Source organism: Papilio machaon, chromosome 7 (genome assembly GCF_912999745.1).
Source record: "Papilio machaon chromosome 7, ilPapMach1.1, whole genome shotgun sequence".
NCBI lineage: Eukaryota > Metazoa > Arthropoda > Insecta > Lepidoptera > Papilionidae > Papilio > Papilio machaon.
Window position 1 is genome coordinate 1,941,350 of NC_059992.1, and position 25,360 is coordinate 1,966,709.

At 31.0% G+C, this 25,360-nt stretch overlaps 2 protein-coding genes across 2 annotated transcripts; one reads left to right on the top strand and one right to left on the bottom strand.

Moving 5' to 3' along the window:
• Positions 1-349: 349 nt before the first annotated feature.
• Positions 350-2,645, bottom strand: LOC106712636 (gastrula zinc finger protein XlCGF71.1-like). Its single transcript, XM_045678743.1, has 4 exons — positions 2,522-2,645; positions 1,500-1,736; positions 1,187-1,295; positions 350-908 (listed from the first exon to the last, which is right to left on the bottom strand). The coding sequence occupies exons 3-4, from the start codon at positions 1,277-1,279 to the stop codon at positions 432-434; spliced, it is 570 nt and encodes a 189-aa protein (XP_045534699.1). The 5' UTR covers positions 1,280-1,295; positions 1,500-1,736; positions 2,522-2,645; the 3' UTR covers positions 350-431.
• Positions 2,646-11,454: 8,809 nt separating this feature from the next.
• On the top strand, positions 11,455-24,763 carry LOC106712637. The gene is made up of 8 exons (XM_045678753.1): positions 11,455-11,561; positions 19,749-19,901; positions 21,615-21,727; positions 21,941-22,036; positions 22,464-22,599; positions 22,877-23,010; positions 23,841-24,057; positions 24,543-24,763. Exons 2-8 carry the CDS (start codon positions 19,838-19,840, stop codon positions 24,686-24,688), a joined length of 906 nt encoding a protein of 301 aa, XP_045534709.1. The 5' UTR covers positions 11,455-11,561; positions 19,749-19,837; the 3' UTR covers positions 24,689-24,763.
• Positions 24,764-25,360: the final 597 nt, after the last annotated feature.

The window sequence follows — 25,360 nt, forward strand, 5'->3', positions numbered from 1 at the left end:
TTATGATTTCACGTTTTGTAGTCGGATAACAATGTGCAGATTATGTGTAATTTAACCGCCAGTTAACTCTGTTAAAATACCCGTACATTAAATAAATGTTATCACTGTTTTTTTCAAGTTAAATGAAAGAGATAAAAATGTTTTTTGTACGTTTATTTCTGGCTGAAGACTGTGAATAGTACTTTTTCTCAGTAACGTAACGCCCACTGCTGGGCATAGACCTCCCCCAAAGATCGCCACGACGATCTTTCCTGTGCAACCCGCATCCAGGATGCTCCGGCAATGGCTTGACCAGATCATCGGTCTATCTTGCGGCCTGCCCACGCTGTGTCGACGTGTTCCTGGCCACCATTCCAGTACTTTGCGGCCCCATCGGCTGTTCGGACTGAAGGCAATATGGCCGGCCCATCACTACTTGAGGTTTACTAGTACTAGAGTTGATTAATTTTTGGTTTCTCTTCATCTTTGTGCTTTAAACCTATATGACGTAACAATTGTTTTTTATAATAGAAAGATTGGTTGCAGTTTTTACATTTGTGCGGTCGTTCTCCAGTGTGTACCATTCTATGTCGTTTTAACTGCATTGTTGTGGGAAAACATTTGTCACACTGATCGCAAGTGTACGGCCTCTGACCCGTATGCTTTCTCATATGTATCTTTAAATACGACTTCGCCTTGTATTTAATACCGCAGTCTTTGCAGCTAAATGGTCTCATCTCAGTGTGCCAGAACTTATGCTTCTTTAGTGAAAGTTCAGATACGAAATATTTGAAGCAAATATCGCATTGGAACTTTTTCTCTTTGTTCACGTAGTTCAGATGGTCCTTCAAGGACGCCGGCGATTTGAAAGTTTTATTGCAGTGTGTACATTTCACTGGCTCTTTTATGTGAACTGTGTTAAAGTGTACCTTTAAGAAAATTTCAATGTATTAGGACTTTTAAATGATTTCATTAAAATTCTTGCTTAGAGTTATCATTTAAACCATTCTCAGCACGCAATACCTACCAAGATATTTGTGTATAAATAAGATTGATTATATTAGTCTATTTGTTCATGTGAAATTTAAAGCAATAATTATTAATTAAATAATAGACATAGGTATGTAAGATAAAGAACGAATTTTAATTCTAATTTGACAAATTAGTTGATTGTTACAAAATTTTTGCTGAAATATCATGTCTTTACCTTTAAATAAGATGCTCTTTTGAATGCTTTTCCACATATGTGACATACATTGTCTCTTACATTTGCATGTTCTGCCATATGCGTCTCAATCATACTCCTAAATAGAAACCTATAATTCATGAAATAGAATATAAAAACATATTTTTTCTCACATTAATAAAAAAAAAGTATTAGGAATTCATATTAAACAAATTTCACTTCACGTTTCAATTTCAACAAAGGAAAGAAAAAAAGGCGAAATGGCCACCATTCATGTTTGTCGTTTTTTTGTTTACTTATTTTTAACGTTCAAATGTAACAAGATATTACGTACTTATTCCCACAAAGATCACAGATGTATTTGCCTTCTTTGTGAAGTCTTTCGTGATTTCTCCAGGCTGTGTACGATCGGAAAGTTTTTTGACATACGGAACATAGTCCGCCATCTTTTTTTAAATGCACTGATCTATAGTGAAACTGCTGAGTCTTGATAGTTGAGTTAGTTTTGTCGCAAATATGGCAGATTCTATTTGATGATTTTGAAAAAAATACGTAAGGTTGATGAACTGATCTGCAAATAACATAATTTTTTTACTTTCGTTTCTAATTTTAAAACCGATTAACACTGTTTTAAGCAAATTATTCATATGAAATAAATAATGTATTAAAATAATGTATAATCTGCGAGTTACATTTTATAAATTTAACTACCATTGCCTAAATAAAAAAAAAATCATCATCCCTTAAAGGAACATTCTCACAAAATCCATAAAAATGTCCTGTCTTTTTTATTACAATTGAAAAGAAAGCTATTTTTAAATCTACAAAAACCAAACACAAAAAATAAAATAAAAAATCTTGTTCCAAACAATAATCAAATCAATTTGGAGGTAGTGATCCTCGACATTGTTCCTTTTGTGATATAGAAGAGCCCATACACCCATCTCATTGTACTGTGCAATGCCTACGCAATTTTCCACAATCCTGTTGAGGACACTTTACTGCCTTGACATACGCTTACTGGGATAAAAACAAATTTTCTATTCAATATTTATTCTAGATAGATTTTAGATTCATGACATTTTTAAATTTTTTATAATATATAAAATGATAAATAATAGCCCGCAATAGCTTCGCTCGGAACTTGCTCTCTGATGGAAGATCTTTTAAGGAGGGTGAATATAATCAGAAATTGCCGAAAAAGATTGTCAAAGCAAAAAAAAATCGGAGATATGAATAAAATTATTTAAAGAAAATTTGACCTACAAATGCTATGACACAATATGGCGCAGGTTCATATACGTTCTTTATTTGTAAAGAATTGTACGTGATACAAATTCTAGGAAAAAATCTAACCTATGTCCAAACAATTCTGCGAGGTCCCGACCCACATAGCTGCATAGTTTGCAGCGCAAATCATTGTTGTTCCAATGTTCACTCAAATGTACGACCAGATCTTCACGACACGATGTTGAAAAACGACATAAACCTAAAATCGAATCATACATCATTTAAAGAAGCGATTTAGGTATCTATATGTTTATGATGTCTTTTTTATACATATAATAGTATGAAGCAAACAAGCTTGACATTGTTAAGCGAATAACTACTGGCAATAGACGTCCACAAGCTATAAGGTTTTAGATGCATTGCCTACCATCTGTGATCAGTGGAGGGGTCAGGAAAACAACAAAAGGATGGAGGAAGGGGCATACAGAATGGTGGATGGACATATCACCTCCTATTGTTTACTTACCACAAAATAATTCACAAGAATCTTTTTGTATTTTTTCTTCTTTTTCAATATCTGGTCGTGGTCTATATGTTTCAGTAATAACTGCTTTTGTAATATCTTTATGTTTGAAACATGTTTGTCTCATGTGTTTTATAAGACATTTAGTTTTCTCTAAAAGAATATTAAACTTAACAGAAGTACCTGCTTTTCTTAGTAGTACATAGATTATAAATTTACTCTTCTAACAATCCAGAAAATAATACAAATCTAATGATATCTTACACTTTTACATCATTCAAGTCTTTTAGACTAGAAATAGTTACAATTAAACTGAATTGAATATTGACATATCCACAAAAACATTACCCTCTTTTCAATTCATTCATAAATTAAGCTAACTTAAGACAGATACGCTTTCAATTGTAGAATTAATATTAAGAATCTGTATAGTAATTTGAGTTTATCCTGACAATTGAATATGCATTGCATAACATTAATTGACAGAGGAGAGACGCAAAGAAAGAGAAAAAAATCCTCTTTCTATATGTTCCATCCTCTGCCAAATCCAACTCCCACTCCCAACCCTTCTTTATAAGAGTTAAAACGATAGAGGACTAGAATTAGGCATATACACTCATCAGGTGAAACATCGAATTACTTAAACTTCATACCTATATTCTATGTGGTTATGGAATTTAATGGGTCCAACCGGTCCAAACATGTAAGTTAACGTTAATTTGTTAAATGATTTAAAAAATGTACTTACGATATTGTTTCTTACATTTACTACATTCTAAAACTTTTATTAACCCCTTTGTACATTGCTTACTATTACTATTGTTTTCTTCATACACCATCTGTGTTTTGTTCATATAGTTTTTTTCTTTAAAAGATATTTGACTGGGATTTTCTTTTTCATTGCTTTGTGACTTTTTCATATCTTTTGTATTGAAGTCATGATTGATTTCTTTATCACTTGAATATTCATCTTGAATTAAATTAAGAGTATTCAAGTCATATTTATTATCTAAATCCACTTCTTCAATTGTAGAAGACTTCTCCGTACAACTATTCTAAAATCGTTTTTACAAATTGCATTAACTATTTGATATTTATTTCCTGTATGGACTATTGAAGTTAAATATTTTTCAAACAGCTATTTTGTAATATAGCTGTCAACCGCATCTATGTCCATACAGAATTTAAAAAAAAAACTTAATAAGTATGCTATGTGTTCTTCCAGACTATGTTCTACATTTGTGCCAAATTTCATCAAGTTCTTTTAAGCGATTACAGAGATACCTTCTAACAAACATCTATCTATCTATCTAAACTTTAGCATTTATAATATTAATGAGATTAAAAAAAATTATTCAGAATTAAAAGAGTAATCTCTCTAAATCTCATTAATTAAACATGAATAAAAACATAAATTAATATGATGCAAGTAAAACATCTCTAATACTAGATGACCAACCAAAATATAGTTAGCATAAAACTAATTTCAATATACCTAATAACCCCTTTCAATATCAAAAAAGTACTACAAGATCTTTTCTGCATGTATTACAGTTTTCAGACATCTTGGCAGCTCTTAACTTCTTGTGAGTTGCTGGGCAGAACATGTTTGGTATAGAGGGATATGCAGGGACTACGCACCTTTAAACTTGAGCCACCAAGACATTTGAAAACATTTTCTATACCTAAGTATATTTTCCAATAAACCAACCAAACCAATAGTATTAAGAGTACCCCTAACACTTAGCTTAGATATTTTTGTGGTACTAGTTAAAAATTATAAAAATGTATATTTAAGAGACAAGTCATAGTTACATTTCTATTGTTTGCTATAGATTTTAGTATTTCATGAGATGTGTGACATTGCACTTTGAAATCGGCAAATTTCTTGACAATTGTAGCACACGGCTGACACAATATTTGGTACATGTCGTCAGGTTCCACCTACAAATAACAAATACATATTATATAGTACTACAAATATAAGAAGTATGCAAGTTTTCATATTCCAGTAACAGTTGTGAATAAATAAGACTAGGATTTATGTCACTGTTTTTGGTAATTTACACTTACATTAAGGTAACTTTGCGAAATATTACATTATTATGTAAACTTTAATTACATTTAAAGCCAGTATGAAAAGTAATGTAATAACAAATTATAGTTGGCAATGATAATAAGTAAACTTACTGATAATCCTACACAAAACTCGAAAAGTTGAGACAGTTCACTTTTGTTTTTAAGAGAGACGAATCCTTCGTTGTTAGTTTCTAGGCACGCTCGACATGAAATTGCGTCAATTGTATTATTTCTCTCACAATTCGAAAGCATTTTGTACATTCATTTACGGTAAAACACGACAATAGCAAAATGAAAACAAATAGCTTACAACCGTATAAATACTTTACGTTGGTCACTAATGACAGCTGTCATTTCACCGGTAAACAAAGCATAAACAGTAGCAGTCTTATAGAAGTCTCTTTCAATAGCAAAGACAATATTTTTAAACAAAAATTCTTCTTTCAGTTTTGAAATAAAAAAGTAAAGCAATAAAGAAAATTTTGCCTTGTTTATTTTACTCAAATTAATTTAAAACTACAGTACAGGTGCTACTTTATTTGTCTATTCAACTAAAATAAGTTATACCAATATTTATAAATAGGATATTGCTTGATCTGATTTTTTAAGAGGACAAGAATAAATTTGATGTAAAATTGTTTTATTATGTTTATTCTGCCATCATAAATTAATCAGCACTATATAATAGTTGTTACTTTTACACCGCTTTGTTTTATTGGATATACATAATATGTATTGTTGTCATAATATTATATATTGTGTTCCGACGACGTAGTTCCATAATAGAAATATTGGGTCAAAATGATCCCGAGACATAACGTATTATCGATAGTCATGACTACAATGATCAATCGGGCTTATAAGCTTGACCTTATTGACATAAATAGTATTCCGTGAAATTTTAAGCTTGATTTTTCGATTGTGTAATGAATTATGAGGGTGTTTTGTATCAACCTTTTTCTTGGGTTTAAAGACGCAATTTGATGTGGACGTTAATCAAACCATTTCATCTAAAATTACTTGTCATGACGTTTACATTCATAATACGTTTAAGATTACTGATAGTTGAGCTACGTTAATTACATAAAGGTTACTTTCCTACCGTAGTTTAAGGGAGAAAGTATGCAACTATAGAAGTAAATATTCAGATTTAAGTATATTTTCGGAATTTGACATTCAAAAGAAAATAAGAAGAGATGATTTAGGACTAGCTTTGACCTCGATAATTTAACTATTGACTGTTTATTATTAACATTACAATTTGTTTCAAAGTTTCGAAGGAAAAGTTTCTATTTGAAAGTTTAGAAATTGAATTGCCAAGTTCTGTTGAAGCAATTAATGCAATTATCTACTTACAGCTTGCCAGGGTTAGCGGTGAGCCTCAAATTAGTCGGATTAAAGTTTTAACCCGAGATAAAAAAAGTCTTGCTTTTAATGTGAAAGAAACAGAATTAATAAGCACTGATGTGTTTTATGAAAAACTTAAAAACATTCCCCATTTAACGATATTTTTCCAAACATTATTTGCATAGATAATCTATTATATAAAGGAAAGGGAACTGAATATCAATTCGGGTAAATATTACAGACTTATCATTTACTCGTATTTTTTGGTGTTGAATTCAAGTTTTCGACGAGAGACATATTAGCACTAAATTTTTTCCTAAATCTAGGGTACAATCAATATTTTCGCAATATAGTTTACTTAATTCAAAATATTAGAATTCTATATGAAGTTTGTATTAAATGTTTCTATTTGTAAAAACTTAATATTAGTCCAATATAAAATTGAAGGGCAAGGACTAAGTGAGTTTGCGAAGCTTTTGAAACTTAAAGGAGTCAGTAAAAGCTTTTAGTGCTCCAGTAAAAGACTAATTGACATTTTAAAAAGCCAGAATTTTTTTACCGTTAGAGCTTAAATATATCACAAGAGCTACAAGCAAAGGGGTTCAAAATCATCGAATCCAATGTTATTATAATTTCAATGAAAACGTAGCTTGTATATTTTTACGCATCTCCTTGTAATAACATTTTTGACGTTTTCTTGCTTGACTTGAAGATCATAAACTAATATAGAGTAAAATAAATTAACAAATTCCTCCGCCTTAATAGCGTTAATGTTATTGTTACAATTCTGTTAAAATGCTCGTCGCGTCTGAGTTTGTTTAGAGTCAACTCGAAAGGACTGTTTTGGGAAGTTTGCTAGGCTTTTGAAGCTTGTATTAAGAGTAAAGTCCATTTTATTATGTCAAGAGTCTCATTTTTCGTAAGATTTTAACTTTAAAAATATTTAAAAACGGAATAAGTAAATAGAAATTATTTTATTATTATTTTATAAATGTTTTAGGGTTATTTGTAAAAAAAAAAGATTTTGATTTGCTCTATAGACGTTGTTGGCACTTTCCTTTTAATACCTTTTATTTCTTAAACTATTAGTTTTTTTTCTTACATTGCAAAAAGTATTTCCTACTTTTTTAAGGTCATAGGAACATGTTTTAATTTCCTAATAATTTAATTTAGCGTTCTTCTTACGGGTACCGATTGCGTGCCGCAGGCCCATTGTTTCAGCAAGCTAATCTAAAAGCCAATTATAAATCGCATCGCGTGTTCTTAAAACGAAAGCAAGACAGGCCGCGGGGGATTGTCGTCGTTCCTAGTCCCAAACTTATTACACGTAATTTAAAAGAAGACTCATTAGTCTGACGATGTTTGGTTGAGATAATTTAATTAAATTTTCGAATTGAACATTAAGTCTAAGCCTCTCGTAACTTGTATCAATCGAACATGGGTAAGCGAGTGTTATTGTTCGGTCCCGACGACATAAGCGAGAAACTCGAGTTAGAGAGAACTATGAGCGAGAAAATATCGCGGTCCCTTGGACTCTCGCTTATCCACAGGTTCGATTGTAAATAACATTATTGTCTCTGGTTTGTGAAATGAATAAAACGGATAATATTATTAATATAAGTGTCACACCAATGGAGATCTACGACTAATATTTCTTTTATCATAAGAAATGTATCGAATAAATATTTTTTCAAGCGACTTTATTATAATTTAACTATTATTTGTGTTATTTATCACTTAAAAATAGATAAATAAGACTAAATGAAAAATAATTTCTTACTAATATTATATAATTATAATTATATAATTGCGAATATTTAGATGGATGGATGTTTGTTTGAAGTTATCTCCGGAACGGCTCGACGGATCTTGATGAAATTTGGCACAGATGTAAAACATAGTTAAGTTTTTTTTTTAATTACGCGCGGACGGAGTCGCGGACGATAGCCAGTACTTTATATTTCTGTAAATACAAATAATTTGAAATGAGATACAGAAATACCAAATAAACCAATAACGATTACTTGAAATAAATTTGGCAAGACAATAAATAAGGGAAAGGATAAAGAACCAAACTAAGTTCTTTGGGAACTCGCAAATACCTTGTAACTAAAAGGTAGACAAATATGAAAGGAGTATTTCAATTTCAAATTATATGCTTTGCGTGGTAACATTTTAATAAGTTGACTATGAAATTTCATTAAGCGAATATTTAAAAAAATATTATGAATTTTTATTTTTATTGATAATACATTTTTTGATGAATTATTGCCCTTGAACTTGTAAGCAAGACATAAAGATCCTGAGAATAGTTTGTCGCTTTCGCTTTACTATGATATATTTTCCTTCAGTTGAACACATTCATTATTCCCCCGAGACGAGAATGATTGATATTCCAACACGCCTACGTACGACTATATAAGTAATTTATGTAATTAGCTAAAAAGATGACGAAACAAAGATAATTTTTGGTGGATAGAGATATAAGAATACTAGAAGATTCTGAGATATTCACTCAGGCAAAAAGTATCTAAAATATGAAATACATTTCGTTATACATAAATATATAGTATAAAGGAATACCATACACAAGAAATAATGTATTTTTAAAACAACATTATGATTGCGAGATAGGTGAGTTAGTGCTACGAAATGTCTACGACGTAGAAAGCGCGCGTAGTAATCACTACAGCGCGTGGAACATGTGGACAGATGTTTTCGTTTCCCGCTTCGCGAATCATATCACTGTCAAACTAGGAACTTTGTCAGTCTGTCATTCGACTTGGCAAATTATAAATTGTATTAACTGTCGAAGTCATGTCAAAACTGATATTTTTTTTTGTTTTCTTAAGATTCCTCTAGTAATTTTCTGTCAGATTATTTCTTTTAATTGAAAGGTGAATAAGTTAAAGACAAACTAGTGCCTATCATTTGTCGTCGTAGTATTTTTTAAAATAGGTTATTTTTAGTTAAACACATAGTCTTTCATTCGTTAGATGTTTGTTAGAAGGTATCTCAGGAAAAGCTCAACGGATCTTGATGAAATTTGGCACAGATGTAGATGATAGTCTGGAAGAACACATAGGCTACTTATAACGTTGTAACGGGCGGGTATAAGTACAAAATGTGAACTCGAAGCCTTTAATCTACCGCTATGCTCTTTAATCTGTGGATACAAAGAACTCCCAGATATACAATACATCTCTGAGATGAGAAGTATTTATTGTATCTACTACATCTACATATATCAGTTCTTTTGTAATCAACTTAAAAAAAAATTACTAAATGTTTACTTACTTTAAATAAAATAATGAAACCTCTCTCCTATAGAATACGTTGCTCAATACATTTTATTTTGCATATTTTTTTTATTTTTGCATTTGCGTAGAAGGACGTAAAACAGTGCATTGACTTTATTTAATACTTGCAGTTTCCTGCGACTTCGTCGGCGAGGAATGTAAAAATCTAGTAGGTAATAAATAAACGCTTTGTCACCCAGGGATAATGTAGCTTTCCAACAGTGAAAGATTTTTTTAATATTTTCATTAGATTCAGAAAATATACAATGCAAACCAACTATAGAATCTTTCTTCTTTAAAATATTTCTATAAACTAGTTTTTGCCCGCGACTCCGTCCGCGCGGAATTAAAAAAACCTTAATAAGTAGCATATATGTTCTTACAAACTATGTTTTAAATTTGTTACTTGTTGCTAAATTTTATCTCTAAATCCGTTGAGCCGTTTCGGAAACACCTTCAAACAAACATCTATCCATCCATATAAACTTATGCATTTATAATATAAAATAAAATTTCCTTGTTACCATTCTTAGTTAAGAAAATTTTGTTTTCCCGTCTCTTTCGGAAGAAAAATAGCAAAATACGCGAATTCAGAAATTTATTCCAGTCAATCTTACAACTACGCGTGTCGTCTTCGTACAGTAAATTTTTATCATCCCAACGTGGCCATCAAATTTGAATAACTTTAGGAACTAAACGTTGGTATGGAAATTCGTAAGTGCAAAGTTATACCAAGATTTATAATGTTTACATTACATCTCATGAAATGCGCTGAAAGCAATGTCAGATTTGAATTATTCATATCGAAAAGTTTAAATTTATGTTCTCGTATGATTCAGCCCTTACGAGCATATTCGCACTCGCATTAATGTCTTCAAATATTTTATGGACAGAATCCCAGACGCGGTTTATTCATGAACTAGCTGTCGCCCGCGACTCTTCCCGCGCGGCATTTGAATAAAAAACTTAATAAGTAGCCTATGTATTCTTCCAGACTATGTTCTACATCTGTGGCAAATTTCATCAAGATCCGTTGGGCTCTTCCGGAGATACCTTCATATAAACATCCATCCATCCAATTAAATATTCGCATATAATATATTAGTAAGATTAATAAAGATTCAGTAAAAACTTTCGCGGTTTTTCCTTTGTTTCAAGCATTACAGAACATGTTTTATTATGTTAATAAAAATAGCGTTTTGAAATTAATTATGTAACTGATAATTAAGAGAAGAAAATGTACATGTCTTAATAAAATGGCAGGAATAATAATAAAACTAATATTGTAAAAATAAGTAAAAGCTTCTAAAGGTATTTAATTTATGTTATTATATTTTATTAAAGGTATATAATTTATATCTTTGTTATTATTTTAAATGATCAATGATAAGGTATAAATATAAAAGTCCTTTTAGTAAGCAATTTGATTTTTATATTTAAATACATCAGAGTTTCGAAAATAATGCTGCTATCTAAAACATTAAAGTGGCTGTAACTGCTGAGAATCATCGTAAAACCCTCGAGCTATAATAATAAAATTAAAAAAGTTTACGTTTACACGACGTCTGCTTTGAAATGTTCACGATTAACTCTTAATGAACTTTAGAGGGCGAAGTCTAATTACACAAAGGAATTTTTATTGAATTAATAAAAAGGAATATTGGAAAAGGATTTAAAAAATATAGATGTTAGTCCATGGCAGGTGACCGTTGCTATTTACCGTCCTACTTATTCAGGTCCCGTACGATGTGGGTGGGCTAAGCTTACTTATAGATCGGAGGGCGCCGGCCAGTGTGTTTCGAAGTGTCGGCGCGCGCGGACGTATCTTATACGACTCTGTTGCGAATAGAGTGAGAGGTGTATACTAATATCAAGGTGCCAGAGCGAGATACGAACACGCGACGCTCGATTTCAACAGGTCGTTATTGAAACTTAAAACTAAATGGTGATCCTGTGCAATTATTTCAACTTCTGTTATAATTTTATTGAGTGTTTAAGTAGAAAGTTTTATTAGGCGTACTGAAATTATAATTACTTTGATAAAGAAAAAAAATTATTTTCTTTAGTGAGCGTTTTTTATTTGTTTTCATAAATAAAAAGAGCTGTTTATTGCTTTTAATTTTTTTTTAATTTAAATGTTTGGAATATTGAAATATGTATACTTCTTTTAGTCGTGACTGTACCCCAGTGTCTTAATGAACTATCAGTCATCAAATGGCCGCGGATTGAATTCCCGGCTAATTTCCTTTTCAAAATTTTTACGTGTAAAATTATTTGTATAACAACGAACTATAATTTACGTAGACTTAACAGATACAATTTGAAACCTTAGTTACGTTTATTAAGAATACGTTATACATTTCGTAGGTACATTAATAGTTATTATTTTTCAAATTTTTCCAATTACAGTTTTTATCTGAGTATATCATAGAAAGCTCGTAAATTTTAATGACAATAATATATGTTATTTTTTTAATGAAAGAAAAGCCATTAAATGGTTCCCTATTTGAAATTCGAACCATTAAAAGTTTGATAATTATCCTGTTGATTTTCAAACACATGTTTTTATGTGCGTGTCTGAGAACAGTTATGATTAAATATAATAGAACGGAATAAGAAATGACAGGAAAGAATTTTCCGTTCTCGAGTAATTACGTAACTAATATGTAATAGTATTTTTTTTTCTAAGTACCGTCTTTCTAATATCTTTATGTGCATTATTCTCATTTTGTTAAATATTGAATAATACACGTAATTAGCGCATTTTCTGTGCTATCAAAAATAGGGTTTGTAAATGCAGCAAGTTTTTTTTTTTAATTTATAGTTTAAAAGGTTGTGAAAGTTCAACTAAGCTTTTTGAAGACTGATTCTTATTGTACTTTTGCCTAATCAGTTAAACTTCATTGACACACACTTACATTCTACATACGGATATTCATAAGTTTTTCTGACTTAGCTTTTTTTTTGTATATCAAAAGGTGGCAAAAGCGCAAACGGCCAACTGAATTCGCCTAAATAGCGAGGCGGCCGTTCCCCATAGACATCCGCAAATGTAGATGCGTTGCCTACCTTTAATCAACGGAGAAGGGGACGCAAAGAAAGAAGATATTTGCCCTTCCTATGCGTCCACTCTTACGCCAAGAGTGGGAAAAGATAGAGGACTAAAATTAGGGCTTCGGCACCACACTCATCAGACGAAACGCGGAATTATTTCCACTTCACGCCTGTTTTGCGTGGTCGTGGTATTTCACCGGTCGATCCGGCCCATTCGTGCACCTAACATATATTGTTGTTGCGGGATCTACCACTGTGACTAGTTTTTAGTATATTTACAATATAAGTGCCTCTAGAATTGCCGAAATCCTCAGAACTCTACATAAGGTTTCAAATTTAACATTAAATTAACATATAATATTTTAATAGGCAGTTAAATAGTCACAGTTGTTAGCAGTCCTTAACTGTTTCAGTGTAACACAAACACGAGAGACGTGTACATAAAGCGGGCTCACTGGACTCGTTAAATATGTACAGCGTGTTCTCTGATTTCTGAGCGGAAATACGCGAAAATAGCATTTTTGAGAGATTCTACGTTTACTGTGAACATGTTTTTATGGTAAATACAACCACAGAGTTTGGATTTAATCAATATGAAGTAGTTCTAATTACGAGTATCACCGTGATACGTAATTTAATTATATTCCTATATTAATTTTGTTTTAATAGTTTTTGTTTCATTTAAAGTTTCCAAACTCGAACGCTAAAAGCTCATAAATTGGCCATCCCGTTGTTTTGAAAACTAGTATCTGAAATAATTCATTTGATGTATTACATCTAATATATAAAATTCTCGTGTCGCGGTGTTTGTGGTTAAACTCCTCCGAAACGGCTTGACCGATTCTCATGAAATTTTGTGAGCATATTGAGTAGGTCTGAGAATCGGCCAACATCTATTTTTTCATACCCCCCCCCATTTAGTTTTTTTTAACTGCGCGCGGACGGAGTCGCTGGCTACTGCTAGTATTTTCATATTAAAGTAACATGGCAATATGGCGAAATTTTCACCTATCACAATTCTTGTTATAGTGTTTTCTTTGACATTGGAAGGAAAAACATCGTGTTTTTCCACAAGTGGGTACTACAAGTACCTACCAGTACAAGTGGTAATCATTAGTAGTATCAAAATTTTCCTTTTTTTTCTGGTATTATTTTTTTTATTACGGAAATAGATCAATCGAATATGGTTAGGTTAAATGGATAAAAATCATCCACAATAATAGATAAGTAAAAATAACTTTTTTAACTGACAGTTTATTACGCTAACCAAAGTAATTGTTGGTATTGTTTAAATTTTTTTATTAGAAAATAGAGCTCCTACACTGATTTTTTTTTTCTCAAATTGGTTATAAACGGAGCAACAAGTAAAGTGGATAATGACCTACATTTCGTCCACGCCCCGATATGTAATGCCGCTTGTTACGAACAATACAACTACACTAAGTGGATAGAAATTGATAACATTGAGGTATCACAATGCCTTTTATATTTAGGTATTTTAGTGACAGATTTATTGATTTCAAACTATGAACCTTGTTAAATATATTGTTAAAGCGCCATTCGTTCATGAACTACGGACACTGCCTAGGACAAGTGTTAGACAATATTTGGTTGGTTGAATAAATCAGAATAATCTTCTAATATTATACATTCAATGAATCGTAGTTAGTTTCTTACTAGCTGTCGCCCGCAAATCCGTCCACGAGAAATTGAAAAAAAACGTAATGAGTAGCCTATGTATTCTTCCAGACTATGTTCTACATCGGTGCCAAATTTCATCAAGATCCGTAGAGCCGTTCCAGAGATACCTTCAAACATCATCCATCCATCTAAGTATTCGCATTTATAATATTAGTAGGATTTCACTATTACGAGCTTGAACTACATTCGAAATATAAACCAATTTCAGTAATAGAAAAAGAGTATGTGCCTTGATTGTGTATTGTTTTTTTTTTATTTATCTTGATATATTGATTACACTTAACGAGACATACATGTTTGTTTCAATATTATACTATTAAGTAGAAAGTTCGTAGGAAAAAATCAATACGTGTGTTTGTGTACTTCGCTCTTGGCCATTGCTAGTTAAACAAACATATTGGCAATTGGAAATTTTATAGTTTCGATTTCTTTTATCAATATTTAAAGAGGTTATTTTCTTTAATTGTAAAACAATTGTTAAAATATCACCTTATCTTCGAATTAGAACAACTTTAGATCGGTTATATTTTAAACCGTTGGTTTCTGAGAATAAAATCTCTATATAAAACATATCGTTATCTCTGTCATTTTTGTCAAAACAGACACAATAATATGTTTTAAACGGGAATTTGCCTCAAAAACCCAAGGTAAGTAAGATTTAGAATCATTAAATGTCTTAAAAATCGTATTTGATTACATTGTTTAATAACAGTAGAAAAATCAATAAAAAATATTCCAATACAGATCTCTTTAAATCCTATATTTTTCCTAATTTTAAAACAAAAGCATCCTGAAATATTTTAAAACCATCTTAATTTTAAATACGAAGCATATTTCTCTTCTTATTTGTGGTAATTGCAGCGTTTATCTCCAGCGCCCTTAAAGCTTTGAGAAAGCTCAATAGGGCCTTTAAATATTTAAAAGAAAGGTGCGCTTTATTATTCAATTCTTCTAATATTCATGAATAAGTTTGTTCCTAGTTTTGAGATTTTTCATTTTATTGTCATCACGATTTGTAATGTTAATTGAATTGTATTTTTCTTTCGCTATCTCTATTTAAATATGTTGCATTAATATTATTTATTAAATTAAATTTTAGGCATAGTAAGTCTAATGTTTTATTTAATTTTAATTTCTTTAAAACGTTCGTAAGAAACGGGATTCTTACCACGATTAGGCTGTTTGATCGAGTGCGGACTTAATGTGCAGTGAGAACGCGGACAGTAGTAGTGGTCGCCGAATCAGAAAGAAGGTAGACCGATACGGCTATCTTTAAAATTTTTTACACTACCGCACAACACCAGTCAACCCGTGAACATGGCGCATGCAACTGTGCCGAAATATCGGGTGCTCAAACAGCCTAATCGTGTTAAGAATGCCGTTTCTTATGAACAATATTTCAGTAAAAACCACGAAAGTCTGAAGTTATATTCTTTAATGCGTTTACAAAAACTTGAATATAGATTTAAGTTTCTATATTAGACGTAAGATGAAAAGAATTTTTAATAATTTTAGATGTGACATTGTAATAAATGCTAGCGAAATCAGTTCTTTTATAGTTTTTTTTTTTACAAATCGTTTAATATGCAAAACAAATGACTGCTGGATACGATATATGTAAGTAAACATGTAAAAGTTTCCGTGTAGGAAAACCATAAATAATAATTGAACGGCTACATTACAGATGGTTCAAGTTTAAACAAAACCAGAAGTGAGGAACCATAAACAGGCAATAAAAGGGTAATGGTTCTGCTTAATCTCGCGTGCGAACTGCTTGCTTGAACGCCGTACGAAGAAACTAATTACTGAGTTTTATTTCAATTGCTTAAAAAAAAACTAGGTCTACTATATTTTAACTTTATTACTATACTAGCTGTCGTCTGTGTTTCCGTTCTTGCAAAATTTACAAAAAAAAAAACTTTAATTCGAAGCCTATGTGTTCTTCCAGACTATGTTCTACATCTATGCCAAACATTTGAATTTATTATATTAGTAAGATTTTTATTTTATTTTTCTAGATGTATATCAAATTTTAAATTTTATGAAGTCACAATAAACGTTATACATTTAGTTCACGCAATGATGAAATATTTTTATTCTTTTGTTAGAACGTAGCAGTCAAATATAGTTTTAGTGCCATAACTTTTTATCTTGATGCGACATCGCGTAAATCAAAATAAATAACAATTAAATTTATTTGTGCTACTACTTTAAAGGAATTTCTAGTTGTATTTTTAAACTAGAAATATTTTTAAATGTTATTTAGGACATTTCTTTTATTAAATACTAGCTGTCGCCCGCGACACCATCCGCACGGATTAAGAAAAAAATAGTAGCCTATGTTTGTCCAAACTATGCTCTATACCAATGTTATCGAGATCCATTGAGCCGTTTTGGACATACATTTAAACAAACATCCGTCCATCAAAATATTTGCCTATATAATTAATATTAATAAGTAAGATTTTAAAGTTATTTTGTAAAAGGAATAATAAAATATTCGAAATAACTGGAGTAAATAGTAATACAAATATATTTGATGTTATTTTGTGAAGAAGTAGACATTTGTTATGTTACGTTTAGATTTATTTATGTTCGGGGTTTTAACAATAGTCGTAATAGCGTTCTGTTGAAATCGTTACCACCCTGTACATGATTGATGGCGGTGGTAATTTTTCAACATATTGAAAGCATAAACATAGTACTAGTGGAACCAAAGGATATAATATAGTATTTTTATATACATTAGTCTTTGTACTATTTCGAGAATATTGATTCATGTTATTATGATGTTTTTTTTTTACCTAAAACTTATTTTAGTCTATTCCACTATTACATAGAGTAAGAATTTATTTAAGTTAGTGTAGTATAAAATTTTAAGTCGGTATTAAATTTTAAGTTACTTTTTCATGTTATAATATTGTCATAATTCAACTCTTAACTTTTATCATTTAATTTACACATTACTTTAAAATGATGGTAGTTTTTAAGTTTTAAAAATTTGATAGCTTTACAATAAGTTAGGCTGATATCAAAGTGTAGCTATTAGAGTACAGTTTCACTTTGATAACATTACTTCGGCTAGTAACTCGAGTTGGTTAATTGTTCCTAGCAGTGTAATTCGCCTGGAATTTAATAGCTTCTAACCCTTTCCACGCTCAAATATCATCTTTCGGCCTCTAACAATATTGTATCAAAGGGTAAAACAGTTAATCACAATAGAATCCGATATATTAATTAAATCAATTGACTGAATATAAAACTTTACTCGATCTATTACAGTGATAAAAAATATAACTATTTATTTCATTTAATTGATTATTTTCATATTAAATTGTGAAAAAAAAAAAGATATGTTTTCAGAAGCTTTTATCTTTTAAATTATTCTCAAACGTTACTCCGCTTTGGAATCCTTTGAAAATAAAAGTGGATAAACTAATTTGGAACTTAATTTTCGATGCTAAGGATGAACGAGAGTCTTCAAAGTCGATACAGACAGACGGAGTTTTCTCCGCATCTCGTGGAAATTCAATAAAGCTTTTCTTTTTAATAATAGTCTAGACAGACGTTTATGCGAATGTGTTTCGTAGCTGTAAGGTGAGTTTATCTTTAGCTGTAAGTTTAACAAGTTTAAATCTACCTTATTTTTACATAAAAAATGTATGTACTTTGAATTAAATGAAATATAGTACAGTACCTTTATATGCCTTTATATTTCTAATTATTCGTCGTTTTATAATATATCTCTATTATTAAGCAGTAATGCTACGAAAGATACATTTGCTACGGATTCCAGCTACGTCTATTGTTTTGCTACGTCATTATAACCACGTTTTTATTTCACTTTTTTTTTTAAATTTCGGCATTACATAACCGATTACTTAACCGAGAACAAATTTATGACAGTGTTTTTTGAATCTCCGTTTTTTATTTCTAATATCTAGCTCAAGTTACTACATAAAACAATTACTGTACTTGTACATATTTGCGGGAGGTTAGTAAGATGTTTTCAGGGACAATCCTTTAACCTTTATATTTAGTAAAATGGTGCCAAGTAATTATAAATCCTTATAATAATTTAAATAATAGGGCTTATTGAATATCAATTAATTTTGATATCTTTTGTTATCTTAAATCGAGGTCACGGCGATTTCTTTATGAAACGATTTCTTACAACTTAAACTTTTAGTTCGCAACCAAAAAGGTTGCGTAGGTTGACAATTGGCAGATTATTCTTAAAACAAATTTATTGTAATACATTTTAAAAGCTAATTTTTGTGCTAAGTAATTCTTAATAGCTTACTATGCAGATTTTGGTGTTAAATGCTATGAAGTATTTGGTTTTTAAGGCATCGATTTCTTAACAATAAGTACTCAGCTAATATTAACTAAGCCGTACAAACATTTCGTTTAAACCAAAGTTGGCTTGTTATAAAGAACTTGTTAAATGCTTCTTGCATTTGACAGCGCCGGTTACTGGAGATTTTCTCACGCTTATTTTTTAACTGCATATACTTTGGCATATAGTATACACGTTGTGTTCATCATAATTTTATAAGACTAAATGTAATTGAAGATCTAGAGGACGAAAACTGGTGTGCTAACCCCATACGAGTGGGATAAGACCAGAGCGTTTATAATGAAATGTAATTATAGAAAACAAATATTTAGTAATTAACTAGTGATGGTTATTTTTTCCGCAACTCCATCCCAGCGGAATTAAAATAAAAACTTAATTTGTAGCTTTTGTGTTCTTTAAGAATATATTCTACATTTATGCAAAATTTTAGCGAAATTCGTAAACCTGTTCTGTATTTACTTTCTGGCAAACATCCATCTATCTAAACTTTCGAAATCTATATATATAAAAGAAAGTCGTGTTAGTTACACTATTTATAACTCAAGAACGGCTGAATAGATTTGACTGAAAATTGGTGGGCAGGTAGCTTAGAACCAGGAAACGGACATAGGATAATTTTTACCCCGTTTTCTATTTTTTAATTCCGCGAGGACGGAGTCGCGGGTAAAAGCTAGTATCTATATATATAAAAGAAAGTCGTGTTAGTTACACTATTTATAACTCAAGAACGACTGAATCGATTTGACTGAAAATTGGTGGGCAGGTAGCTTAGAATCAGGAAACGGACATAGGATAATTTTTACCCCGTCTTCTATTTTTTATTCCGCGCGGACGGAGTCGCGGGTAAAAGCTAGTTAAATATAATTAGTACAATAATAATCCACATTGAGATTCGTCCAACTAATAAAAAGCGTTAAAGCCTTTCAGAACTAGTATTGCATATGGAGGAATATAGTTTTGTCACAATGTCAATGATTTTTTTTGTTCTAGGAGGGCAGAGAACACAATACAATGTGTTACTTCAGCATAATACTGATTATTTTCGATTCGAGTGAGTGGTTGTGAAGAATTGATGAACGATGGCGCCGCGGATTGTAATATTGTCGATACTACTCACGTTTTATTTATCTGGAATCACTAATGGTAAGTTTTAAAGAACAAAATTACACTAATTGGATATATCTATTTTTATTCAAATTAGAAAATTTATAAATCATCACTGAATTTTTCAAAAATTCTTTGAAAAAGTTTTGTTGTAATCAGGAAATTTTTGATGTTTTAATTCGTGTAATAATGAAGTCTAGTTTTTTTTTTTATAATTTAAGCTGCTTATTTGTATTCCAAAAATTCAGCACATATTCACAAAAGCGAGAAACGTTACGTATAAATAATTCATACAAAGGTAACCGCACCCATCCTGAATATGTTTAGAGTAACGTCGAAAAAGGAAAGGTTATTTTTCTTTTGAATCACATCAAACTATGTAATGCTTAAATGGACATAGGTTTAATACAATTTAAGTTAGCCTCTATCCAAAATAAGTTAATTATTCGATAAAATAAAAAGGTAAAAAAGTTATCTTTCTATCGAATGTACTAGAAAATTTATATGGCTAGGACATTGTAGAATTTTCTTCCTGGCAACACAGCAATGCGTTATATTGGTAATATCTAAGATGCAGAAAACTATAAACAGCCATAAGATAAATAAAAATTAAAAAATACTCTGGACTCATTTCAGAATCATTTGAAAAAATAAAATAAAAAAAAACAGATGATATCCTACGCTAGTAATATTACCGTTTTTAATAAAAGTAGAATCAGTTTCGGATTTACCGATGGAAATGTATTGCGTCGGAAAAAATAAACGGTGTCCGGGATAGAATTGTCCATCCAAGCAATTTCTTCCGATGTAGTAGGAGACGGAATCTTTATACCAACTAAAGGAAGCTTTGCGACGCAAAATTTGCATTTTATCGGTTTACACTGCTACTCTAGCTTACTTGCTCTTCAGTAAATAAAAATCTCTTCCAAGTTTTTTACAAAGACAATGTCCATCTGTGCGAATGAATGAAACAATTGCACTTTTTTAATTGTATTCGACAATTCTGTTTCAAGTAGAAAACTGACTGATTGATACTATTGACGTAAATGTGGTTATATGTTTCAAACGTAGTTATTAGTAAAAATCGCATTTCAGAAACCTGTTAAAAATAATAAATAGGTAATGTTTCAATAGCGATAATTTGTCAAAAATCCGCACCGTGTTAGAGTCACGGTATAAAAGGGTTAACTTATGTTTAAGCTAAAATGAAACACTGTTTCATTTTTTAACATCCCATTATGTTTCTATTTTTCTAAGTGTGGATTCTCATTGGAAAAACACGTGTATAAAACATTAATCCAATTTGTTTATCTGGCTGTATCAATGGCAGGGTATCAGTCCCCAGAGCGTCGTAAATGTGACTGACTAAGTTATGGTTGTTAGAGTGTAATCTCTTAAAGCAATAAAACTATTACTTTATTAATGTAGAGAAATTCTACAAGGATTCTATTTAATTACATAGTAAAAAATAGTATTCAACAATTGGATAATTAAAAAGTGGACTTGTAACAAGTGTTCCACGTAATAATACAACACATAAATTATTTTTTTAAATTTGGAGACATGAATAATTATAGTTATCTACTAAACATCGAATGCATTTATTTTTTTTTGATGTATAAACAATTTTATAACGAGAGATTTTAAAGAACCCTCTAATGATTTTACAAATACTAGAATAAGAAAGGTAACGGGAATATGAAAGTTGAATTGACTGATGCTTTGATGTAATACAAAAAGGTTTTGGTTCAGTGACAGGCATGTCGGATGTTTGGGTGGAGCTGCGGGCGCCGCGCTTCGTTGTGCATCGGCACAGTGCGGTGCTGCGCTGCGAGCACAACGTCAATCCCGACTCCCTCTACAAGGTATGTACACAAACATTGTACCAACTGTGTGAACTGTACAAAGTGTGTAATTGTACAAAGCGTGTGATTGTACAACTGTGTAACTGTATATAATATGAAGGTGACTAAACAAGACTTAAATAATATATTTGCTCCTATATTACAAAATGAGCAATTTATTCCAATTTACGTTGACTTAACAAAGTAATTAAATTTATCAAATGTGGTTACCAGGTAGTGTTTTTCAAACACGGTCAAAGGATAATGAAGTACGTACGCGGAAGGGATCCTCCCTTTGAAACCTTCAATTTTACCGGCGCTGAAATTAACGTAAGTTTGATGTAAATAAAACAAAAGTAGTATAAATAACTAACTAACCAAACTAAGTATGATGGGTACTAATCTATATTAATAATTATAAAGAGAAAAGATTGTTTGTCTGACTGTTGGGAAACTACACTTTCCCCGAGTGACATAGTAGACTTTATTTATTACTAGATTCATTTTAAATGCTGCGCGGGTGAAGTCACGGGAAACTGCTACTCTTTTATTATAAAGCTATAACGATAGGAATATAAAAAAAATCTTTTTAGACTCACAGATAATTTCTGTGATTAAATCTAAGTATGTGTAATAATATTACTTTACAATCATATTGCATGATAATTATAATTGTTTTTTTTAAAGAAATGACGAATGCATCATTTTATATTTTTCATATAAAATATCAAAGAGTTGAGTCATATTTTCATTTCAGTTGATAAAGTTAACACCGACTTCCATAACGTTGGAGAAAATGGATTTCTCGGCTTCGGGATCGTACGCCTGTGAAATTGCACTCGAGACGCCTTTGTACTCTAAAGTGTCGAAAATTCATGAACTGAATGTAATTGGTAAGTAGCTCTTTTACACTTCGAAACGTTCAAAACAGTTTTACGTCCTTAATCATTCAAAATAACCATACAAAAAAAAAAGAGTAGTGGAAATGGTTGGCGGCTCGCATTTATCTTGGCGGAAAACAGCTGTATGCAGGCTGAAATAAAACTTTTGACAATTTTCACGTTAGTGTTCGTGACACAAAAAATAATTTCATTCTCTCCTTCGCTCTTTGAATTGTTTCAATTATTTTTTTACGTACGTTGAATAAATTATTTGCTTTGTTATATTTAGTCCGCCAAAAGTACCGTCCAAAAATTAAGATAAAACACAAGAAAGTATCGTCCAGCGAAAACTTAGAAGCGACTTGTCAGAGCGCACCCGCGCATCCCGCACCGCACCTCACCTGGTTTATAAACCACATGAAGGTATGTCGTAGAACATGTTTATATGTGTATTCTTTTAAATGTACCCGTAATTCAGTAGCTTAATATATGTGGTAAATCCACAGCTATGTAACATTTTGATACATTAATTTGTCAGAATTTAAAACCAAAAATAAGCGTTTCGAATATGACTACATGATAAAAAAAAAGTTTTCCGCGAATATTAGAAGTTGAGTTAAATTGTTTGAACTGAAACAAATATGTTCTTATTTTTAGTTAATTGCTTGCGTTATTGTAACGTATCAATGCAAATGAATTAAGATTTTTGTAATCGCTGGATACATTGTTTAATTTTAAACATAGATAAAGAAAACTAAAGGTGGAAAATTATTTAAAGTACATTCAAAATCAATTTAAGTCAAAAAGAGATTTTCTTTAAAGGGATTGTTGTAGAAAAGCGTGAGATTAAAACCTTTAAAAACTGTAGTAAACGGAAAAATCTTTAAGAACTTCTCCGTATATGAAAATATGTGCATTGTGCAAGTATTATTGTAAATATCTGCCTTGAAAGTATTAAAGTGAAAAATATTTCTAAACGGAATTATTAAATTCTTTGAACTTGAATCATATATTTTTTTTTAATCTTTGTACCTTGTAAAAAAAAAACTATTCCTTATATAAATAATAGTACACAGTATATGAATTCAGAACTGACTTAACTGTACGAGTATTATAAAATGTATATTGAAACTGTTGTTTGCACCGAAACACGTACATATAAATTGTTCTTTTTTATCCACTAAAGTATGTAATATATAAAATAATCCTTGGTTAAAGTCGATTTTATTTACAAAATAATTTCTGTCATACAGGTAGACGAAAGATTGATTGAACCTCACGGTACTTGGAACGTCCACCGTCACCACCATGGTATGCCACTGTCGCTCACTAATTCATCGCTCCACTTCCCGCTGTCCAGTCTCCAGCTGTTCCCCAATCAGACAGTGGAGATAACATGTCTCAGTACAATACCAAGCTATGCGAATCTCGGTGAAGGATTCGCAGATATACAAAATCATACGGTTACCGGTAAGCATTAGTTATCTATATATATAAAAGAAAGTTGTGTTAGTTACGCCATTTATAACTCAAGAACGGCTGAATCGATTTGACTGAAAATTGGTGGGCAGGTAGCTTAGAACCAGGAATAGGACATAGGATAATTTTTACCCCGTTTTCTTTTTTTTTTTTTTATTCCGCGCGGACGGAGTCGCGGGTAAAAGCTAGTTATAGATAAATCTTGAAAGGAAATACTTATGCGTCTATGCCATAGGTTCTACTGTTTGTATTTTATTCTGTTTTCTGAGAGATAATGTGAGAGAAAACAATATGTTTGTTTAATTGATTATGATTAGCGATAGTCATCAAATAGTTGACTAGTTTATCTGTAAAAAAAAGTAGCATCGATTGACTTAATTAAAGATCAGAGTGTACTGGGTTTTATTCTGCACTAAGCATTGTAAAGTGAAGATTATTATAGGATAGTGTGTACTAAGCCTTATGTTGTTTTCTAGTTAACGTAATTCGTATGGAACCGCCGCCCACTCAGCTGCCGGTCAAGATCATCGGTCCTGAACATAATTCTTCAAATCATTATAACAATTATTGTGTGCTAACAATTGTAATGAACTTGATGTGCTATTTTACTAAGATGCTGTAAAATGACTGTCGCGATTAATTTCGACTGTTTTATAAATTCATAATTTAATTATAACCGACAAAGTTATGCAAAATAACTTCTAGAGCCATGTTATATTCGACAGTAATCTTGAATAATTTGAATAAGTCGCAACGCGTCAGTAACACTTTAGCTTGTAAAAATGTCTATTGGCGTTCACTTCGATATTTTTGTGAAACTAATGTAACCTTTCCATTACTTGCTCTTTCACCAACTTCTCAAGCAAAAGTTAAATCTCTACGTTACATTGACGATGTATTTTAATTTCAATACGAAATTGATGCAAAGGGTTGTTTTCTAAAAGAAATGATTTTTTTTTATCTCAGTAACAATTAAACTTTAAATTATAGAAGAAAATTAAAAAATTGAAAGGTATATTTAACGTTACTTCTTTAACAGTTTATGGCTGTAGATTTTTTTAATAATTAGTCGACCTTCGTTGGCCTATTCGGAATGAAAAAAAATGACTTTTTTAAAGTTTCAATAGCATACTTTCTTAAAAATATAATACATAAATTAAATTAAATGCATGAATACATTTTTTTAATTACATTTTTGTACGCGAAATTATGAGACTGATGTAAAAATAGTCGTACTATAAATGGCTAAGAACAGCAAACAAAATAAGTAAAAGATCAGATGATCAAAAAATAG